This window comes from Elgaria multicarinata, chromosome 3, assembly GCF_023053635.1.
Source record: "Elgaria multicarinata webbii isolate HBS135686 ecotype San Diego chromosome 3, rElgMul1.1.pri, whole genome shotgun sequence".
In the NCBI taxonomy this organism is placed as follows: domain Eukaryota; kingdom Metazoa; phylum Chordata; class Lepidosauria; order Squamata; family Anguidae; genus Elgaria; species Elgaria multicarinata.
The window spans coordinates 60,318,465-60,341,149 of record NC_086173.1 but is presented as its reverse complement, the minus strand read 5'-3'; the positions used below and the strand labels follow the sequence as shown (position 1 = coordinate 60,341,149).

The 22,685-nt window shown below is 42.5% G+C and overlaps 1 protein-coding gene across 2 annotated transcripts in view; it reads left to right on the top strand.

Annotated features, from left to right (window-relative positions):
- The window catches only part of NTN1 (netrin 1), a 137,707-nt gene extending 118,962 nt beyond the window's left edge, over positions 1-18,745 (top strand). For both annotated transcript variants that reach the window (XM_063120429.1, XM_063120430.1), the window contains 2 exons: positions 2,763-2,837; positions 17,248-18,745. In XM_063120429.1, coding sequence (XP_062976499.1) covers positions 2,763-2,837; positions 17,248-17,576 — 404 coding nt within the window. In that variant the 3' untranslated portion in view covers positions 17,577-18,745. The remainder of the gene's footprint in view (positions 1-2,762; positions 2,838-17,247) is intronic.
- Positions 18,746-22,685: the final 3,940 nt, after the last annotated feature.

Genomic DNA, 22,685 nt, shown 5'->3' with positions numbered 1-22,685 from the left:
GAAAAGCAGTGTGATAAAAATGGCCACTGAATGGGCCATGTGGTCATTGTTTACCTGTTCTTTCTTCCCCTATGTGAGTGGTTCAGAAGCAGGGGCAAAGTGCTGATAAGGAAATGTGATCCTTTCCCCCCACCCACCCAGGTCTGATGATGCTCTATGGCTGTATAATTTTATTGTTACACACTGGGCAACTCTCAGATACCATAGCAGGAAATGAAGCATGTCACCATGTTAGTTGTGGATAGTGGGAATTGTAGTCCAATACATCTGGAGGGTGCTAGGGTGGGAAGGCTGCTAAAGCTGCTTTACATTAATCAAATCTAAATGAACTCAGTTAATAACCTGGCCACTTGGTACCAGCCTTCATAATCCTTATTAATGTTTAGGGGAGTAGTCGAAAGTTAGACTAAACCTCCTACTAGCCTTAATGATGTTTTTATCCTTTCAGTTCCACTCAGAGTGTCATTCTTAATACCAAGATGATTTTCTAAAGGTCATCAGTTACAATATAAAGTCCAGGGCTGAGCAAAAATTGACCCCCTATCTTCACAGCTCCATTCAGAGAGTTCGTACAGGCCAACTATTTTGGTGGTGGGTCCAAATCAATAACATATCAAAAAGATTGCATTTTGGTCAAAGGAAAGAATCTTTGATTAACTTTAAAGAGTTTGTTTTTGTTTTTAAAGAAAGAATACAATTTCAATGTCTTTGGAGGCACATATTTATTCCATCCCATTCTCCCAAAATTCTAGTCCACTATAGCATATATTACCAAGAATCAGAATGCAGGATGAGGATCTGCAGATAGGGGCTGGCCTTGGTTTGATTGGGACCCCCAGGGATGTGGAGGAGGCAGGACAAGATTTGGAAAAAGTAAGCTTGGCTCCGCCCCTTCAGTTGTTCATGGCAATCAATGGCTTCAGTGAAATATGAGAGGTAAGGAGTAGGGGTAGAAAAGGGGGTTGTAAGTATAAATGTGTGATGGGGCTGGAATTCTCCATCATTCCCTTCTCACTGCCCATGAAAATTGATGGTCTTATAGGTAGTATAATTATAGACATTGCTAAGCACTTTAGGATCCTGTATATTATTTCCCCACAACCCAGTGAGAAAGGTCATTATATTTGTAGTTTTATATTGCTTTTCATTGTGCCATATTATTTTGGATACTTTCAGTAGAAGAGCAGGATATAAATAACTTTAATAATAATGCTTCCTATTTTAAGTTTCCTCATATTTATTTATTTATAAATAAATAATATAGCCGAAGCTCTCTGGGCAGTTTACAAAAGTTAAAACAGTGAACATTAAAAAGTATACCAATTTAAAACCATCAAAAATATAAAAACAACAGTGTAAAACACTATCCATTTTAAACAATGACAGTTCTGGGATCCATTAAAAAACAAACAAACTTAGCACATGCTGTTAAATGCCTGGGAGAAGAGAAAGGTCTTGACCTGGTGCTGAAAAGATAACAAAGCTGGTGCCAGGCAAGCCTCATCGGGGAGATCATTCCATAATTGGGGGGCCACCACTGAAAAGGCCCTTTCCCTTGTTGCCATCCTCCGAGCAACAAGGGAGAGGACCTATAGTTCTTGAGTATATTAACTGTAGAAAAGCAAGATGTGAATATGATCAGTCTCTAGATCACTGGGAACCCCATGTAAGCTGCTCTTTAAGTTTTCTAAACGAAGAGCAGTTTATATGCAAAAGGAATCATAATTTTTATTAATGACTGTAGAGAAGCAAGTTGCCCATATTACACACACTGAAGTTTCTGACTGCAAAATATAATATGTAGGTCACCTGTGTGCTGGTTTATTCAGTTGGAAAAGCATGGATGTGGTTGCTGAATCTATATCTGGGGGGATCCAGAGCAGCCCTGCCCATGATGGGAGAGAGTGTAAAATGTTACTGGAAAAGAACCACCTTTCGTGCACAAGGCATAACAGCACTCCCAGTGTTCCGAGTGACGTGAAATAGCTCCAAGTGCAGCCAAAGCAGGACAGAGACAGTGCCAAAGCAGCATTGCTGCATCACATTAGCAGTGCTGGAACACAGGATGATGTTCAGAAGGTGTAAAACCATCGTATCACAGCAGTAGGGCCCATTGGAAATGAAGCGGTCCCACTGGGGCATTTTATTTGCACACTCCAGGAGAGTGGACGCCAAAGGCTTTGCTAATGCTTCATGGGCTGCTAATTTCCTCTGTGACCCCTTTTGTTGAGGGGTGACCCCAGCCAGAATCCCTCTGCAATGAATGCCAAAGCCTGACACAGGTCTGGGTTAGGGGGTGACAAAGAGGCCTCTGTGGGCTTTAATCAGGCTCCAGTTTGCAGTTTAAGAACTGGGGAGGAGGAGGGGGGGAGGTGGCTCTCTAAAGATCTGGGTGGCACAATAAGGGAGGCCCCAAGGTCTCCCATGGAGGCAGCCGAGTTGTGGCAGCCTGCAGAAGACAGCTTAAAGAATTCGTCAGGCAGGGATGGGAGGGGAAAGGAGAGGAGGATGGCTTCTTTTGTGAGAAGCTTTCTTTAGAAAGGAAGGTTTTTCAGTGAATGCCCCCATTAGATGACCCAATCAGGTCCTGGCAGATGGATATCACAGGCATGCTGCTTATTCATAGCAGGCTGCAGCTTCTACTGTGCTCCCCCTCCCCTCCTCCCATTCCTCCATCCATCCCCAAAGCCTTTCATTCATTTTAAGGCTAATTTGTTTTGTTAATGTTTTCTTCTTTCTCTTCCTCCTCGTCTCCCCTAAAGACTGTGATTCGTATTGCAAGGCATCCAAAGGGAAGCTGAAGATCAACATGAAGAAGTATTGCAAGAAAGACTATGGTGAGCTACCTCTCTCCTCCCCAAGATCAACCAGCTCTCTCTCTCTCTCTCTCTCTCTCTCTCTCTGTGTGTGTGTATGTTTCTGTCTATATTAAGGGTGTGCACTGGCCACAAGATCCAGTTCGCACTCTGATTTGGAAAACAGCCCAATTCAATTTGGGATGATTCTGAGGTCACCTGACTCAACTGGGCACTTAAATCTGAAACGTGACTGTCATGGGAAACCAACAAACAGCTATAACTTTTCTTTCTGTTCGTCTGAACTGAATTATATTTTCAGGCATACTAGCCCATTATGAGAGGATGGAGCCTGCTAAATATCAGACAAATAGGTGAAGGGATTTCTTGTGCTAAGTGCTTTTAAATGCTGATGTATTCATTTTTAAAAGGAGAACTGCCAATATCTTTTATTTCATGGCTGAATTGGATAAAAACAAATGTAGGCATAATTATCCCTTCTGAGGCGATCAAGCGGCCAAGTTTCAGATGAATAGGTGCAGGGTGTTTTGTGCAAGAGTAGCATTTACAGTTTGGGGGTTTCCAAAGAAGGACATGATTATCCCTCTATGTTTTTTGTGGGCAATTGATATGAAAATGGCACACAGTAGAAAGGTGGCCCTACCTGAGAAACCTGCAAAATTTCAGAAGGATTGGTGCAGTGGTCTTTGTGGAAGGGGAGTCTCCACATTTTGTGGTGGAGGGGAAAGTTATTAATTTCCACTCCCCCCCCCGCAAAAAAAAGTTTTTGTACATGACAATTTGTATGAAAATGACATCTGTCATAGAAATGTTCCTAGGTAAGAAACCTTCAAAATTTTAGGATAGATGCAGGGACTAATAGGTTAAGATGAAGGAAAACAGTGCACGGTTCTCTTTTTCTTCTCAATTAGCATCAACATCAGAGTCTCATGGGAACTCTGTAGCCACCTTCTTCAGGCCATACAGAATGACAGAAGGGGAGGGCAGGTGGCTGCTCTAGAACCCCCTGCCAGCCACTCTTTTGCTGCAGCAAATGCTGCGGTGAGAGGATAGCTGTGGGGGCTTTCTAGAGCACCTCTTGGAAGCTGCTGCCATGATGGAACCTCTTGGTAGGGGTGGGGGTGGGAGCAGCAGAATTCACCACTCCATTTTTATGGGTGGGCCAGACCTGACAGCAGATATCACATTGAAAAATGACCCAGTGAATGAACCCATAATGCTGTGGCTGACATTATTACAAGAGAGTTGCCTTAATAGATATAGGAACAAAGTTAGCATCTGAGTGTATTGCTGTTTCAGGTTCTGGGGCTCTCTGTAAACTTGGACAGGCCTACTACCCAAAGGAATTATCTAGATTGTAAGACATATTATGTTGGAATGATTTTAGCTGGGAGCTAAATAAGTGTTGTTCTGCCACTTTCTCTTCTGGGTCTGTTCTGTAGAAAAGTATTCTTGGATACCAGTCTGGTCTTTTTTAAATTCATGGTGGGGTTGGTATTATTGTCTAAGAAATGCCTAATGTAAATCCCTAAAATGTGTGTCTCTGTCTGACGAATCAGAACAGATGCAGTTGTATCTTAGGGTTTGGCTGTGTAGATTGTGGATCTTCTGGTTGGAAGCTGGAAACAAGTGGATATATGTAGCAGTCTCTGAGTTTCCACTCTAAATTATTATTATTTTATTATTTATTTATTTATATAGCACCATCAATGTACATGGTGCTGTACAGAGTAAAACAATAAAATAGCAAGACCCTGCCGCATAGGCTTGCATTCTAATAAAATCATAATAAAACAATAAGGAGGGGAAGAGAATGCACCAAACAGGCACAGGGTAGAGTAAAACTAACAGTATAAAAGTCAGAACAAAATCAAGTTTTAAAAGCTTTAGGAAAAAGAAAAGTTTTTAGCTGAGCTTTAAAAGCTGTGATTGAACTTGTAGTTCTCAAATGTTCTGGAAGAGCGTTCCAGGCGTAAGGGGCAGCAGAAGAAAATGGACAAAGCCGAGCAAGGGAAGTAGAGACCCTTGGGCAGGTGAGAAACATGGCATCAGAGGAGCGAAGAGCACGAGCGGGGCAATAGTGTGAGATGAGAGAGGAAACTAGAGTGGAAATAAATAAATAAATAAATAAAGTGATACTTATGTGGCCATTATGTGATTGCATAGTTGCATCCAGAAGGTGCCACAAAACTCTTATGTTTCCGGGAGGGTAGCAAAGACAACACAGACAAGTGGAGATTTAAACATTTGCTTAATGATCAGAATACGTGATGATGCTACATTTCCTGAATCCACTTTTGCAACTAGGTTACAGGCCCAATACAACATTCTTCGGAGACAGTTGCTTTTCCTTGAAAACAATAGATGACTTGTAACAATTGGGCATTATTCATGATTCTCAATGGCTGCAGCTTCTCTGATTTAATGAAGGTACAAAAATCTACACCACTTGAGACAAACTATTGTTTCATTGTGTGTATCTGAGAAGTCTGACTTTCAGAGTCATTGTTATATTGAATACTATTCATGCATTACAGATGCTTAGGGGGCAAATGTGAAACCCTTGCCATTAAAACACGATTTGCCCTTTGCCAGTGTTTATTTCTGCCCAGATTGGCACTATCACACCCAGATTGTGCATAACTTTTGACTCTTCGTTCCTTTAGCTTCCTTGACTATAGGGCTACTGATGGCAAAGGCAATGCCTTCCTCAGCCTCTCCCTTACAAGAATCAGGAGGCCAATCCTAGCAGCATGTACTTGAATGTAAGTTTCAAACTGCTGTTATATCGGTTAGTCAGTCAGTTATGTATGAAGTATGATGCCTGAATCAGGCCAAGATGAACTAAGTTGATTACTGGAGATCTCTGGAAAAAGACACACATAGCCCTCCTCTTCCACCGCCACAGGCTCCTCTCTGAATCAGAGTTTCCAGCAGCTGCACCTTCTGGTCATTTGAAATTTAAGGCACATCCTGAATGTGTTTGCAAATGCCAAACAAATTTCCAGGTAACACCCCTTTGCAACATCTTCTTCTCACAAGGGAAGTCCTGGCAGTAACTGAAATTGTTCTGTTCAAAGGATGTGTTGACTTTATCCTGCCTTCGGGCAGCTTATTGCAAATTCATGGGAGCAAGATTGCACCAAAGAACAGGCCAAAAACAAAACAAAAAGGCCCACTTCTTGTACACAAATCTCCTCCCTCTTCACCATGCTATGGCCACCTGCCCACTCCAGCAAAACAAAATTCCAACTTGCATTTGCAAAGATAGATGCTGCATAATTTATCATCTCTTTCCCATGGAAGGGACAGTTTGTGGACTGTGCATATGTATGTGACAGTAAAAAAATAAAAGTACTGTTGTTAGTTCCTTACTCATAGTAAGGGTCAAGTGCAAATGCTTGCTTTTAACAAAAAGACAAATGTGTTCTGAAGGTTAAATGAGAAAAAAACTTCTTCTTTTCTTCCATAATAAATATTCATAACCAGGGGTACAAAGAAGACTCACATGTCTGTGAGCAAACGTAAGTTGGGAGGCCATCACTAACACAACACAACACAACACAACACACACCTCTCCTCCCCTTGGTACTGAGTTTTGATCTAGCCTTCAGCCATCTTATACTTTTCGTCTCCTTCTGCTGCACTGAGATGTGATGCCATTGCTGAAGGTACCTCTACTGTTACTCTCCTCAGGAAAACAAAAGTAATAGTAGATGATGTATCATTAAAGCAGAAATTGCATCTTAATTTCTTTATGCAGCTGCTTAAAAGGCAAAAAAGAGATCTTGGAGAATACTTGTGGTTTCTGTAGCCTCAGTGGAGGTTGTTTGGGGGATGTGGGGAGTGTCAGGTATGCTGGGTGCCCACTCACAATATAAGCCCAGGTATATTACCTCTTTTGGCCCTCCTTAGAATTAATTCTTTAGAGAATGAAGGGACACAGCCCCCAAGCTTCACATCCAATTGAATTCCTGCTAGTGGGTTCTACCTGGTGTGGGGGTGGGTTAAAAGTCTGATATTTGCTTGGTGAGCTTATTTAGATGACAAATTGTTTCAATTTCCTGTTCTTGTGAACTGCATATTTCAAGAGGTGTAGAACAACTTGGTGGACAAGTGGTTCAAAATCAAAGCTAGGTTCCTATATCAGCCCTCCATACTAGGGTGTGTGTGTGTGTCTTCACGGTGCTGGGTTGGCACCGCATCCCTCAAAACCCCTGCACTTTCACTCCCCTGGGGTGGCATTGGCACTGAGGAGGGAGCGCGGGGTTTCTGGGTGGCCATCTGGGGACCAGAGCCACCCCTGCCCTGTTCCTGGTCGCCTTCTGCTGTGACTCCGGAGTGAGGCGAGGAGCTGTTTTGATGCCGTCTTGCACATCCTCACCTCACTCCAGAGAAAAAAGTCGGGGTAAGTCCCTGACTTTTTTTTCTCCGCAGCTTTGGCAGACACCCCCCCCCCCCCCGGGATGGGTGCACATATAATTGACACCACACCACCACCCACCCATCCCTGGGCTTTCCAAGCGTTTAGACAACCCCTAGGTTTATGAGAGAATAGCACTCTGCCATGATTAAAACAACAACAACAACATACAATCTGAGGCTGAAAACACTGGCCTGGTTCAGATGACACTCTGGGCTTTGTGGTTAGCTTAACTATGTTCAGCTGTGGTTATTGCTAACCACATGCGGAATGCTTGCAGACGACACTTTTAACCCTTTTGTGGTTATATTTTCCTTAACCAGATGCTAACCACAAAGTGGTTAGCGGAGCACCTGATTCCTCCAAGTGATGAACCCTGTAACCCAGCAGCCCTAGTGCTAGCAGCCCTGGCAGTTACGGCTGTCATTTTAGTGCAGGCACCAATGAAACCAGCAATTACACACATGCATTGCCCCATTTAGGGAGCGGGTTTTTTGCTTTCTGCATTGCCATGCCTGCTATAGCTCTGCAGTCGTCACAGGGGAGGCGGAAGCCTTCTGGGAGGGGTGTAATGGCGCTTCAATGAGATAGGAGAAACGGATGCTTCATATGGGGAAATTGCAAGCGGGGATTTAAAAAGCTCTACTGTAAGCATGGTCTGTTAAGAAGGGCAAAAATGGCTCCAAAAAACTAATGCAAAACATGAAATAGCAGCCACACCAAAATCGGCAGTCCAGAGCAGCCATAGAGCTCACTGGCTAAAACGGCCCCGACTAGTTAGCCAACTCTGTACTGGAAGCTCTATGCCTTAATCTCTTAACCATGCCCCCTTAACCACAGACACGTGTAAAATGACACTTTTAGCCATGGTTAGTGCTGCTAATCATGTTGCACAACATGGTTAGTGAGCCTAACCACAATGTGGTTAACAAGGCATATAGTTAGGGAAAACATGTGTCAAATGACACCGTTAACCACAGTTAAACATTCCATTAACCATTTTGTGGTTAAGCAGCATGGTTTAGCGCGTCATCTGAACGGGGCTATTATGTAGAAGTTAATCTCCTTGATTCCAATGGAACATAGGGCTGATTTATATAGGGTGACCATATGAAAAGGAGGACAGGGCTCCTGTACCTTTAACAGTTGCATAGAAAAGGGAATTTCAGCAGGTGTTATTTGTATATATGGAGAACCTGGTGAAATTACCTCTTCATCACAAGTTAGAGCTGCAGGTGCCTTGCCCTCTTTTAAATCTGGTCACTCTAGTATAGCTCCTGCAGCTTTAACTGTTGTGATCAAGAGGGAATTTCACCAGGTTTCCCATATATACAAATGACACCTGCTGAAATTCCCTTTTCTATGCAACTGTTAAAGATACAGGAGCCCTGTCCTCCTTTTCATATGGTCAACCTAGATTTATATGACCATTTAGCCCCAGGAAATATTCCTGTGGAGGCTTCCACCTGCTTTAGCCCATGCTCAGTTGGTTGTGCTACAGGCCGAATCTAACCTGAATTGGGCTTCTGTTCTGGCACTGCAAACTGTTCTGGCACTAAATATGGGTTTGGGGTAGCATTCCAAAAGCTGAATTTGACCTGCACCACAGCCTGTGGCAGGTGATGCATGTAGATGACCAACTCAGCTGGGTTAAAGCGGGTGGAACTCAGCACTTGCCATCTGCTGTGACAGCCCTGTTTAGCTGTCCTTTCCTTTCATAAACATGTCAGGACCACAGAGTTAGGAAGTAGTACGTGGTCCCAATGTTTTTAGGGCACTGTTGGTGTTCTGTGAAGCAGCAGATACAATAACTTCCATTAAGCATCTAAACCAAAAGGTTAGATGCAGATGTGTTGTATCCAAAAGTCCAGTGTGTACAGAAAAAAATTAGGCAGGCATTGACCTATATGACTTATAAAGTTGGGCATGCGAAACAATGCCAAATCAACTGATTTACAGACCAAAGGCACAAACCTGCACAAGCCTTGGACATCTGATTGTGAGAAAAATGCCTGAACAACTGATAACGTTCATGTGCTAGTAGCATGCTACTTTCTTGTAATCATGCCTTCAGTTAAGGGCAGCACAGTGTTCAAAACAGTCCAGCTGCGAAGAAAGTACAGAGTAGGCTACACAGAAGGACAATAAAGACTTTTTTATGGACTCCTCAGCAGGAAGCCAATTAGGAGACTGTTTTCCTCAACTTTTCAGGATGATAGCAGCTCTGAATATCCTAAAAGCCCTAATTATATTGAACACGGTTACTTCCCTTGTGCACTAAATTGGGGTGCTATCATCTGGACAATCAGCCTCTATAGAGCTTTTATCATCTTTATAATTTTCTGTCTCAAAAAGGGGAAAGAGTCTTTAAAAAAAAACCCACCAAAGTAGGGGGGGGGGGGGAGAAAACCCTCTGCCTTATTTATATGTTTAAAAAAAACTCCCAAGCAAATTACACTCGGTTAAAATATTTAGAGTTGAAGCATGTCAAAGGGAATTCAATTTCAACTGCCTTTATTTTGGCTCACACAAAAATTGCTTTATTTTTGGTTAGTTTCTAAGTTGATTTCATGACTTTCCTTAACTCCAACAGGTGGGCAAGAGGGAAATGAGCTGGTAGACTTGGAGAGATGCTCCACATTCAGGGATATGTAAGTAGCACACTGCTTAGCCCCAGAAGCCAAGAGGCAGGGCTTGCAGTGAGACACTAGTGAGGAAGTCACAGCTTCTGGGGCTGTGGAAAGGCAGGCGGCTGCTCCTCTATCTCCTTGCGCCTTGTGCTGGTTTACTTGTGAAAACCTAACGCTGCAGTAAATCATGATAGGTTAATGTTAGTTTATAGTGTCTCCAATGCAGTGTGTCAGTATAGGAGAGGAGCGCTGCTAGCACGGAGTATGTTTTTGGACAGGCATAAAGATCTGTGGTTTATATGTATGGTTTTAAAGGTAGTGGGTTCAATCCAGATTAGTCATACTTACAGCAGACCCACTGAAATAAATAGGGTTTAAGTTAACTTAAGTCCCATTGATTTTAGTGGGTTTACTTTTAAGTATGACTAAGGCCTGGTTCAGACAACATGCCAAGCCATGCTGCTTAACCACAAAATGGTTAAGGGAATGTCCCTTAACCATTTTGTGGTTAAGCAGCATGGTTTAGTGTGTTGTCTGAACCAGGCCTCAGTCTGGACCCAACCCAGTGAGTCCAATCATTCAATGATTGCCCCTCTCTTCAAAACATCCTTCTTAGTAATGTTTTTGTTTTTAACTATGGTTTACTGTTCTTAATGTTTTATTATGTTTTCATATTGTTTGTAATTGTTGTACACTGCCTTGATGGCTCTAGCTACTTTCAAAATTCCCCCCAACCAAATTTCTTTCTGGCTCCTGAGATTCTTAATTACCCAGTCTTGTTTGCAGCATGGCACCAGTGCAGAGTAATCCACCAATCTTCCATTTTTTAAAAAAACAAACAAACTTCTGAGCACATGCTGTTTGCTACTGCAGTCAGTTCATGCCTGTTTTTCCTTATAGATACTGATGGGCTATGAGTATGTATGCATATTGTTAAAAACACCAGGTGAAAAAGACCCATTATGCAATTGCACTATTTTAAAGAAAGTGCCTAAGCTCTAATGTGGACTGTCCAGGGTCATGCTCTTAAAAATGCTTGTTTTACACAGTGCTTTCTATCAGTGTACACATGCACTCATGCATGTAAGGGAAAAAAATACAAACTGAAAACTGCAGCAAGCGGCATTTTTAAACTTCTACAAGTTAACGTGAAAGGCAAGTACAGCGAAGTACAAGGTAGAACCAAACCACAGTGCAGTAATGAAATGGAACAGGCAGCGGTGGGAGGTGGGGAATCCGCTCATCACTAGTTTGCACTTGTTTCTCATGTTGGGCACGTCTGATGTCTGGGCTTGAGGAAGATGTGGGTGAATTCATAAGTAGGTATAAGAAGTAGCTGAAGCAGCAGTAGTAAGACTTGGCTCAATATAGTGGGATGTGTGGACACCGCTGCACTCCCAGGTAATCATTTCCTTCTGGTCAGATGAGATATCATTATGCATCCAAAGCGAACAAAGATCACTAGTGCTTTTGTGTGCTTATGGCAGCACCACACCTGGTGTGGGAAAGGCAAGAGGAGGTTTGAGTTTCCTGGCCTGTTTAATCTCTTAATTCTGATGCATTGTTTACTCCGTTCCTTCCCATCCCACCACATAAATAGACACACACTTTTTCAGTCAGCAAATGTAATGTCAGTATTTCAGGGAAACACACAATTTGATCCATTTTCCTTATGTGCCTTTGTAAAACGTTATGGACTTTTTTGGCCACAATGCTTAACAGAGGTGTCTCTCAGCTCATCAAGCAAAAGGAAAATAAATAATCTGGGCTAGTTTTATTCTGAACAGAGGCAACCAAATAGAACTTCTCTTTAAGTCACACGTCACCACTGCCTTCCCACTAGTCAATTCTCATTCTTATTAAGAAGGAGTAGGTGAATAGGTGTGTGTGTGTGTGTGTGTGTGTGTGTGTTGAGTCTTGGGGGTTCCTATCCCAAAAGGTGAGATCATTCTGCCTGCTGCAGCCTTCTTTGGAAAAATCCTTCTTTCATGGAGACTGGTTAGTCATCCTCTTTGTTGAAAGGCACCTTGGCAGCAGCACATGGAAAATAAAAATATATTTTCAAAAGATCTTTTAAAAAAAGTATTCCACATAGAAACGCAAAACTCCTGAGGATAGAGCTGAAGAGGAGAGGAAACATATCATGTTCTAATAGCTATTCTTCCATCCCTATTAATATGGTGGAACCATATTTCTGAGCTTTGCAGGGAGTTTTCCAGGGTAGTGATCAATTACTACAGATTCCTGGGTGTAACTGCATCCATATGTAGTGTGTGGGTACCTATGTGACAAAGGGAAGTTGTAAGGGAAGAAAGCAGGCCCTGCCCGGGTGGCCATAAAATTGGTAGGGGGGAATGAACTAAACCATACAAAGAAGGGAAGGGACTGGATGGGTCACACCCTTTGCAAAAAGCAAAGATTAAACCTCATAAATCTTCAGTATTAAAACTCAAACGAAACAGGTAAATCCCATAAGTCTTCTAGCCCCACTTAAAAAATAGGATTTTAATAATAATGACAAACTTTGCTCCAGAGAGGGTTGAAACCAAATGACCTGGCGTAGGCTTAGATGTAGAACTAGGAACAATATCAAACATATTTGTTCTGGGCTGGTAGACATCTGGAGGGGAGGGGAACTTCCAATGGCTTTGTTGAATTCCCTTCTGTTCCCTCAAGCCGTGGTTTAAGTTTGATAAAATAGAATTCATAGAATTTCTTGGGAGGGATTGTCTTGTAGCTAAATCCCTGGGATAGAGAGATCAAGATCGGATATTTTGTACCCAAACAACAATCCCTCCCTATAGAATTGTAATGGATTTTGTTACATCTCTGAAATTTCACAGTGGATGGAATTTTCTGGGAGAGACTTCCCCCACTTTACAAAATGGGGTATGGTTAAGAGCTCTGATATATATTTAAGTATGCATAATGTGTGGTGTTTGTGGGGGAGACACAAAGGATTTACAAGTGCAATTCTATACATGTCTACAAGTAAATCCCATTGAGTTTGATGGGATTTACCACCAGCAGGTAAGTGTGTATAGGATTGCAGCCTTAAATGATAATTTACGTCTTCCCTAAAATTGTGATTTAGGCTGCCATTTCTCAGCTGCCTGTAGTGCTATATTGCCATCTGCTGGCTGGTTATTAGCATGCTAGGAATAACTGAGCCTTGGCCCTGAGCTCCATTCTGTTCTCAAAGGATATGCTTCTGTCCTCAACACCTCACTTAAAAGTCTTGTAAGGAGAATCAAAGCTGGTCGAGAAAAATGGCATCCAAACTCCCCCCAAGGTGGTAAGTAAAGATTTGGCGAAAAGCTTTATCTTGTCGGCTCCTTTGTTGATACAGACCTGACTCCAAGTATCATAGACTTTCCTGGCTAAATCTGAACACTGCTCATTCCTCAGCTCAGCAACCTGCCATTTCCCAGAAGTCAGTGGCCCTCAGCCTGAGTAAATTAGCAAGGACATAAACATAGATGGTGGCAGTTGTTTTAACTCATTTCCAAGAAAGATGACTCCTGGCTGACTTGGTCTTCTCTTTTCTACCTGTACAAGAGGAGAGCTCACAAGCATTATGGCTGCTGGTTATTTTAATTGCACAGTCATAGAATCATAGAATAGCAGAATTGGAAGTGGCCCACAAGGCCATCGAGTCCAACCCCCTGCTCAATGCAGGAATCCACCCTAAAGCATCCCTGACAGATGGTTGTCCAGCTGCCTCTTGAATGCCTCTAGGGTGGGAGAGCCCACAACCTCCCTAGGTAACTGATTCCATTGTCATACTGCTCTAACAGTCAGGAAGTTTTTCCTGGTGTCCAGCTGGAATCTGGCTTCCTTTAACTTGAGCCTGTTATTCCGTGTCCTGCACTCTGGGAGGATCGAGAAGAGATCCTGGCCCTCCTCTGTGTGACAACCTTTTAAGTACTTGAAGAGTGCTATCATGTCTCCCCTCAATCTTCTCTTCTCCAGGCTAAACATGCCGATGGAGCCTGGGGACCCCTGCCCTCTTCTGCTCACTGCCTCAAAGCTGTGCATGCCTAAGATATTTTTAGCCAGAAGCTGGACACACGCCACACCATGTCGGAAACTAGTGTCATTGGGGGCCCAGGCAGCAACAAGCTCAATGTGAAAGCTGTGACTCATTTTATTTTGTTCTCCCCCTCAGGGGGTACACATTGCTAGGCCGCGGCAAGCTTGTAGATTTGCTTATGGGGCACCTGCTGCTGGCTTCATCCGCTTGCCCCCGGTTACCAACCCCAGTCGTTTGGCCCATCGTGTTTTCCCCGGTGCCAGGGCTCAAGCTAATCCACTTTGCTTGCGATCGTTTGACTGGGAGGGGGGCTTTGTGGCTCACAGCACAAGCTGAGCAATGAATGGAACAGAGATGTTGCCTGTGGTGGAATTTTCCCTTCTTCCCTGCTGCGAGAGGTTACCAACCCTGTTAACCAGCTGGCTTGTCAGTTCTTTCCTTTAGGCGAATGCGATTTGATCTCCCTTTTAGTCTGGCAGGCAGGCAATGTGCCAGCATTTGTAGAATTGTCTAAGTTGCTCTCCCAAGCACAAGTGTAGGGATGGCAGCAGGAGAAATACAGCACAACTTAGGGTAGGTTAGATCTTCCCTCTCCCTTACTTCAAAATTCAGCAATAAACTACTGCTCCCATGCTCTACCAGACTGCCCCAAACGTTTTGTGCACTGCAGCTTGCTGGTACAGGACCAGCACCCTGAGATGTAATCAAAACATAACTAAAAATTAATTATGCTATACATGATCATAGTCTGGGACAAGTGATCTCTGACCAAAAGAACAGCAGAGGTGGTGGGCTCTGCGTCACTAGAGGTATTTGAGCAAAGACTAGACAGCCATCTGCTATGGATATTTTCAATTGAATTTTTGCACTGAGCAGGCTTTGGACTCAATGGCCTAAATGGCTGTCAGTGTTTGGGAAATAGATATAATGGTGAATGCTGAAATTTGCTGGAGCAGGTAGGGGACTGGAATTGGAGAGAAAGGAAGTCTCCCTCCATAGGAAAAAATCTTTTCTTGATTTAAAATTACAATCCCTTCTCTTACTGCCATACAGGGCAGTGGACTGATGATATGAAATGGACTGGATGATACTCAACTTCAAGGCCAGGCAATTTCACTCATAAAGAAAACTGTAAAGAGGAGTGTCAAACACAAATGGTCTGGAGGACAAAATTCAGCACCCTGCAAATGCCATAGCTACTTTTTTAAAAAATGCAGTTCCACCTGAATTTGACACCAAATAATTTATGTCGAAATAGTAATGAATGTTTGCTTCTGAACTTTCTCAAAATGCATTTCCTTCACTTTTGAGAAATCTCAACACTCCCTGACATACCTGGCCTTGGGTAATAGGCGTGCAAGCTCACAAAGGCTTGAGCTCCAGCACCTTCCTTTTTAGAAGTCAGCTCTTGGTTCCCTCATCCACCACTAACAAGAACAAAAAACAAACAAAAGAAACCCTATTTGTTTTATGCAAAACTATGAGTGGTTTCTACTAAATATTATTCATGTTAGATGTTGGGATTCTGGGTTGGGGTGTTTTCCTTACTGTGAAAACCTTGTACATTTGAGATATGTAGCTAGATTAATGGAGTCTATAGTTTTATTGATTTAATTATTTGTTACAATTCTTTTTTTTAGAAAAAATACTTTTATTGAATTTTACATTTATAACACTTCCACCCAAAAGCCGAAGCTCTCTTGACAAATCCATTTCTCTAATATTTTGTGGGGTCATTATACACATTTCTTTTTCTGTACATTGTTGTTGTTGTTGTTGTTTTAGATTCCTGTTGCCTACTGCTTAGAGACAAGGTAGTAGATTGGGTGGGATGAATAGACTATCCTAGCTGACAAATCTTGCATACTTATGGGCTGCATTTGCTTAAAAGGTGAGCCCTTTGCTCCATGAGAATGCATTGCAGCAAGATTCTTTTCACATGCTGGCCCCACTGCATACCAAGAAACCAAACAGTGTGGCAAAGTTCTGGATAGGTCTCTGATTCGTTCCCCTACCCCCACCCCTTTGCTCAAAATGAAAGAGGTGCCTTTTGTTACCATGGCCACCTTTCATGACTTCAGCCAAACAAGACCTTGATTTCCTTCACATTTTTTTTTTAAAGTTCACATCGAGCTTCAAATCCCTAGGTAAGGGAAACATGGAAACCGTTACCATCATAGTTAGACTTGGAATGTAGGACCCTAGCAAAGACCACAGAGGTCACAATGCCCAGCAAGGAAAAGGAAAAAGTTGGACAGGCCTTTATCCCCCTGGGGAAAAGAGCTGGAGAAATTATTCCCCAATGCCATTTGCTTGAAGCAACCAAATGCCAGGTACAGAAGTAATAACAGGAAATGGCTTTGAGGGGTGAGATTGGGACATATAAAAAGTGAAGTATTGTGCCAAAACTGGAAATGCTTTATCATAATCAGGAGAAATGGAATCATCTCTCATTCTTTAACCCAGTCTTCAATTATACAAAGCTAATTTGGATTAAATAAAATCGGAATTGAATAGAAGCAACCTAAAGCAAGGACTAGCCTTCTCTCCTAAAACTGAATTGGTGGCCCTCTGTCCAGCAGAGTGAATTAAAGACTGTTTTTCTATGTGAGGAACGCACAAGTAGCACATGCAGATCTGTCTCCCCATGTGACATTCCAGTTTGGGAAGGGGCTCCAAAGCGTTGGCATCTCCTCAGATGCAAATTATATAAATGCAATCCGTTCACTTAATGCCATTTTAATGTTTTGCGCAAAAAGACCATGCGTTGCCTTCAGTTTTGACAATGACCCATTATTAGGCAGACAGCCAAGATAATTTTATTCCGCCAAGCTTTTAATGCTTCGTTAATTCTTTTTAAAATGCTGTTCTTTAAGTGATTTAAGAGTTTTAATGCTTTTAAATCTTTGCTATATTAAGATGTATATTTCTGGTTGTAAACTGCCTTAGTGGCCCTTTTGAGGGCAAAAGGTATGCATTCACATAAATAGAGTTGTAATTTTTGTTCCTCCAGTGAATCTGAGGAGTTACATCTACTGTGTTCCTCTATCAAATCAGAAGGGGAATAAAAATACTTCTATAAAGAGTATTTCGATTATACTTCCATAAAGAGCATTAGTGGATCGGTGATCATAAACTGCTTTTTGTGATAGGTCTCTCTTTACACCTTTGCCTTGATTTGAGAAGCTGAAATCCCAACCGATTACAACTCTAGGTGCTATATGCATGTTTCTATTGGCTAATCACTGCTGTAGGTACAGAAAGGATAATTGCAACTTGAGATTTGTCGTTTTGAGGAGAAATGCATTAAAATAATTGTCCCTGTTCTTGGCTTTCTGTTCCCAGCTGTCCAGATTCACATTCTGAAAGCAGACAAGGCTGGAGAATGGTGGAAGTTCACAGTCAACATCATCTCTGTGTACAAGCAAGGGACAAACCGGATACGGCGTGGTGACCAGATCCTCTGGATTCGCTCCAAGGACATAGCCTGCAAGTGCCCCAAAATCAAGCCCATGAAGAAATACTTGCTACTGGGCCATGACGAGGACTCTCCTGACCAGAATGGCATCGTAGCAGACAAAAGCAGCCTTGTGATACAGTGGAGGGACACATGGGCTAGGCGGCTGAGGAAGTTCCAACAACGGGAAAAGAAGGGGAAGTGCAAGAAAGCCTAGAGGGAGAACTGGAGATGGGAAGAAAGACTGCACACACTGTTTGGTGTAGGACTACTTGGAGCAGATGGGACGGGATTAGGGACACTGGCAAGAAATTCACTCTGCAGTTTACGTGCAACAGGGTTGGGGAGGGCAAAGAAGGGATTAAAAACTTCTGAGAGACATGCCAATATTTCACCTCATAATACAGAAAAACGACAAAAAATAGTGAGTGACGTTTAGAGAAGGAGGGCCATGTGAGGCCCTACTCACCATAGTAACAAATGTTAGGTCAGTTACTACTTCCCATCATCCCCTTTTATTTTCTGCCTCCCCCCCACCTATGATCAGAAGAGTGACCAACTGCCTTAAGTCTGCTAACATCAAAGTCGAAACACAAGAATCCAACCTATCACTGAAACCTGCAATTATAAAAACACAATGACGTTGGCCAGAAATTGCCCTCTGAATATATCCCCACCCACAAGGAAATTAAATCAGGTTGTTTTTGATAGGGACAATTGGAGGGTAGGGATGTTGGCTTGAAAGAGATAGGTGCGGGTGTAGCTGCATGGTCAATGAATAGCCAGCTCTTCCATTATCTATCATGCAGCATCTTATTGACTGGGTCAGGTTTTCAAAAGAAGCCCATGAAAGGCTGCTTAGCTGTAAGCTATGGCATGCCACTTACACTGGGAAGTCACTGGAGGGTGACAAAGGTGTGTACGTTCCTGGAAATACAGCCCCAATTATTGCCTGATTCTAGGGAAGACAGCTGAGATCTGTGAAGGAGAAGGGCGTATTTTTGGAGCAGTTGAAATAATGGATATTTACTTGCTAGGAGTGACTGGAAACATGGACCACCACCACCCAACTAGTGGGTGACCTAAAGGAGGAGACAAATATAAATTACTAGTTCTCTTTGGGAAAACTCCTTGCAAATGCTGCATTTGTGAATATGGCCCTTCCCCAAAACCACTGGACTTCTTTTCTTTTCTGCATTCGCCAGGGCGTGAAATAAATGCTTCCTATAAGTACTGCAAAGTTAAGTGGAAATAGCTACTCTTCAAACAGCAAATAGACCTTTTATACAAGTATTACAATGGAGAGATCCCATATCAGCTTTTCTCCTGAGATGACACCCCACTTAGTCCATGACCCACACCTTGGAGAGAGAGACATCAAGTGAAATGCCACCACTCTGCATTTGTGCACCTGCACAGTAGCACTTCTTAATGTCTCAATAAAAAACCCACACAGTGCTTCTTCCGTTACTAGGAGAGCTTTTGAGTTGGACATAGGTCTATATGCTGATTCTGTTCACTGAACAAGATTTGTACCTTACCTGCTGCAAGGGAGAAGAAAAAAAATCACAGACCAGAAGTCTTACCAGTGCCTAGATGAAGCAATGAGATTCACATCTGACCAGATAACTTCTCTGTAAGAATCTACTGTAGCTTTGAATTCATTGTCAGTTTTGGGGATTGATGACATACTGACAATAATGGAATGAAGGAGCCGCCCTTCAAACAGCCCCTACAGCAGCTCTTTCTTAAAATTGGTTGGTGCGTTTTCACTTTCATTTTAAGTTCAGCAGAGGTGAAGGGGAGTTTTGTTCCTGCTCACGCATACCTCCTACTGCCCCTAACTAGCGAATAAGGAGGACTTTCTGGGCAAGCAGTTCACGCGTGAGCTCAGGGACGCCTGCCCTGAAAAATAAAAACTTCCCCAAGCTGTTTCCTATTAGGAAACTTGGAAACATCCTTTTAATGACATTTTCCAGTGGTTTTGCCTTGTTTTATAGCAATTGACAATATTTATATAATGACATAAACGACCATAAAACAAACTGCAGCACAAATAGGTGTAAAGTGGCCAGATGCCGGGGAAGTGAAGGGTAGGGGAAACAGGAATCAGGAGCCTGGGCTGGAAGGAGGGCCGGGGGGCCAGGAATGCTCTGACTCAACTGCTCGGCACACTGTTGAGAGTTTCAGGGCTCTCACATCTTTTTATGGGCTTAGCTACAAAAAGAGAAATATACTGAACATTCTCCCAGATGAGGTGCATTTATCAATGTAGTCTGTATCAACTCTTATTTTAGACCCAAAGGGAAGAATTTCACCTACAAGCAAGTCGCAAAAAGAGCTAAGCTAACAAAGAACTTGAAACAAAACACAGACTGATATACTGTTTTAGCCGCACTGTGCCCTGATATACTCATCCCATATAATTAAGTGATAGAATGCATGATACCAATTCAGACTGCAGATGTGGGTTTGCATTTTTGATTGCTCCTTTCCATAAAATATTCCCTGAAATTAGAAAATAAGCACAGCAGGAGGGCCAGAATGTCTCCTCCTGGTGTGCCAAGTTCTCGTTTGTTTTGTTTTACTCGCAGAGATCTTTGCATGTTGGGCAATATTCAAAATTCAACATGCAACTTGCAGTCTTAAGCAGTAAAGTCCATTTACTACCACAAGATTCTGCCACCTCATTCTGCTGCATATGTAGACCAGGCTAAAGTCTTATAACTTGGAAAGATTTAATCTTACTAGTCAGTGATTTACAAATTTCCTCTCTTTTACTACATTGATTTGTCTGCTGAGGAACCCCTGTGATAATAGGGAATTCTCTGTGCAGTACAGAGTACACTGAGTTCATGTAGGATGTCATCCATAGTAGTTGGGGCTAACTGACAGAACTCACTAGAACATACCCAAAGTTCCCTTCAGTCTGTGCGTGGCAGGGAAAGATTATCCACCACTATTGAGTTTTTCATCAAGGAATTCCTGATAACTTTCCAATTAACCCTGCAGATTCCTATGACCAAGAAATGGGCGAATCTGTCAAGTTCACTTTTGTTCAGTTTCTCATTCCATCCCATTTCTGTTAATTGTTTTTAAAAATTCAGCATGAAAATAAGTATGTTTTGTGTGCCTTGCTCCCAATTTACACATTTCATACACTTTGTAAAATGCACACATTTCCCCTGGGCAGTATACAGCGTTCTTTAGTTGACAAACATGTTTGGAAATATGTGGATTTTGGAGCACAATTGCATTCCGGTTTGTGTATAAGTCCTACAGAGGCAAATTAGGTAAGTTTGCATCAAAATGTGAACTGAACTAAATTTTCAGGCATCACTATTAGGAACACAGTTTGAAAACCACTGCTATTTGTGCTCAAAGTTGTCTTCAAAAGTCAACAGCCTTTTTTTATCTTAGTAACAGGTTAAGGAGTACTATATGAAAGAAGAGTGGATACTACTACCATGCAAGTATGTAAAACCACCCACAAGTGAACCACAGGAAGTGCTCAGTTTTCAGTAGTGCAGTTCCAAACAAGATAGGCAATAGATATGACTGGAAAGTCATGTGGCCAATGGTCAATTTCTTCGGAATAGGTTACCAAGCAAACAGCCCCTACACTAAGACCGAACTATGCCACATTCTTGCAGAAAACGGCATGCTACTATCAAGACTAAGGACATTTTAAAGTGATCCTCATGATGGGGAGGTCAAAATGAGAAACAGAGAAGTGGCTTAAACAGAGTTCTCAGTGGGCCACACTGGCGGCTATTTCTTAAGGGGATCTTGAGTCCAGTTAAAGTGGGCTTCGTTTTGGTTTGCTCTGCATTTTGTACCACAGCAAGCTTCATCTATCTACGATGCTTTTTCTTCAGATTGGATTTGCAGTCAGGATCATCAGCTGCCCCCCCCTCCCCCTGCACCCACACAGCAGTCTAATTACCGCTTCGGCTATTGGGCGGTATAGAAATGTAATAAATAAATAAATCTGCACTTCAACAGAGCTGCCCAGAGGAAAAGTAGGCCAGAAATTAACCCTGTAGCTGTTGAGCACTTTATGCCCCTTTCCTGCACATCTAGTCAAGTTCATGAACTTGATCCCAAGCTGCTCTTAGCAGGGAAGCCTGAGGGCACCAAGACAATATCAGCAAGTTTTTGATTTGCCCAAAAGGAACAGAAGATTAGCTGCCTGGAGAGCAATTCAACACTGTCAGTTTCTACCATCCTGGGAGTGAATTGCCAAAAAAACCAGCAAGTGAGGAAAAGGAAACTGAAGAACTGACTCCCATCGGGATTTTGCCAAGGAGTACAAACTACTGGATCATTGCAATTCTCATTTTAATCCAGTGTTTATCAAAGTCAGTGGAGTCATGTTCTAGGGAAAGTTCTCTTTAAGCTCTAGGCTGAACACTGTGAAGGTTTTCTATGGAAAAATTAAAAGTATCCAGGGTTCATATTGGACTATGTGTATAGAGAATATTTGCCATCAAATCAGAGTGTGTAGATTCTGAATGCAGACTGACCAGAAACAAAGAACAGTGATGAGGGAGCTCCTCTACATGGAGCATTCCTTTTCTCAAAGTACTTGGGAGCAAAAAACCATCCATTTAGTTTCACTTTGCTATTGCTGAAAAAACCTGGAGGTTTTGGGTATGGCTTCAAGGGCCCTCAAAATTTCATATATTTTTGTCCAGAGCCTGGACACAAAAGACAGATGAGAGCTGTGCAAAAGCCCCCAAACTATGACTTTAAAAAATAATAATAATGGAAAAGTAAGGTAGTCCATACCAGTAGGGCAGGGCTGTTACACATCACGATGCCTGGAGGAGAGGACTTACAGCAGTCTTCCTCAACCTGGTGCCTTCCAGATGTTTTAGACTATAATTCCTAGTCTTCCTGACAGTTTGGCAGGTTGGCTGGGGTTGATGGGAGTGCAAGTCTAAAACATCTGGAGAGCACTAGGTTGGGGAAGTCTGGCTTATACAGAGTATATATAAAGGTATCCTGCCTAGGTATTAACTCAGTTGGTCAGAGGAGCTTGGGATTGTTAACATCCTTTGCACTAAAGACTCAGAAGCTACTCCGAGCTGTATCTTGTGAGCTAGCTCAGAAACTGCCCTGAGTCTTATAATTCAACTTTTGGGGGCTTCTGCACTGTTCTGACTGAGCTCTCATTAGTTCCTAGGGCCTGGGACAAAAAACACAGAAGCTACTTCTGATTTTCATGTAATATGCTTAGCAGTCTGACAAGATTTTCCCTTGATTGTGCAAATTTCAACACAAATATCAGAACTCATGAAAAATTTAACTTGGCCTTAACACA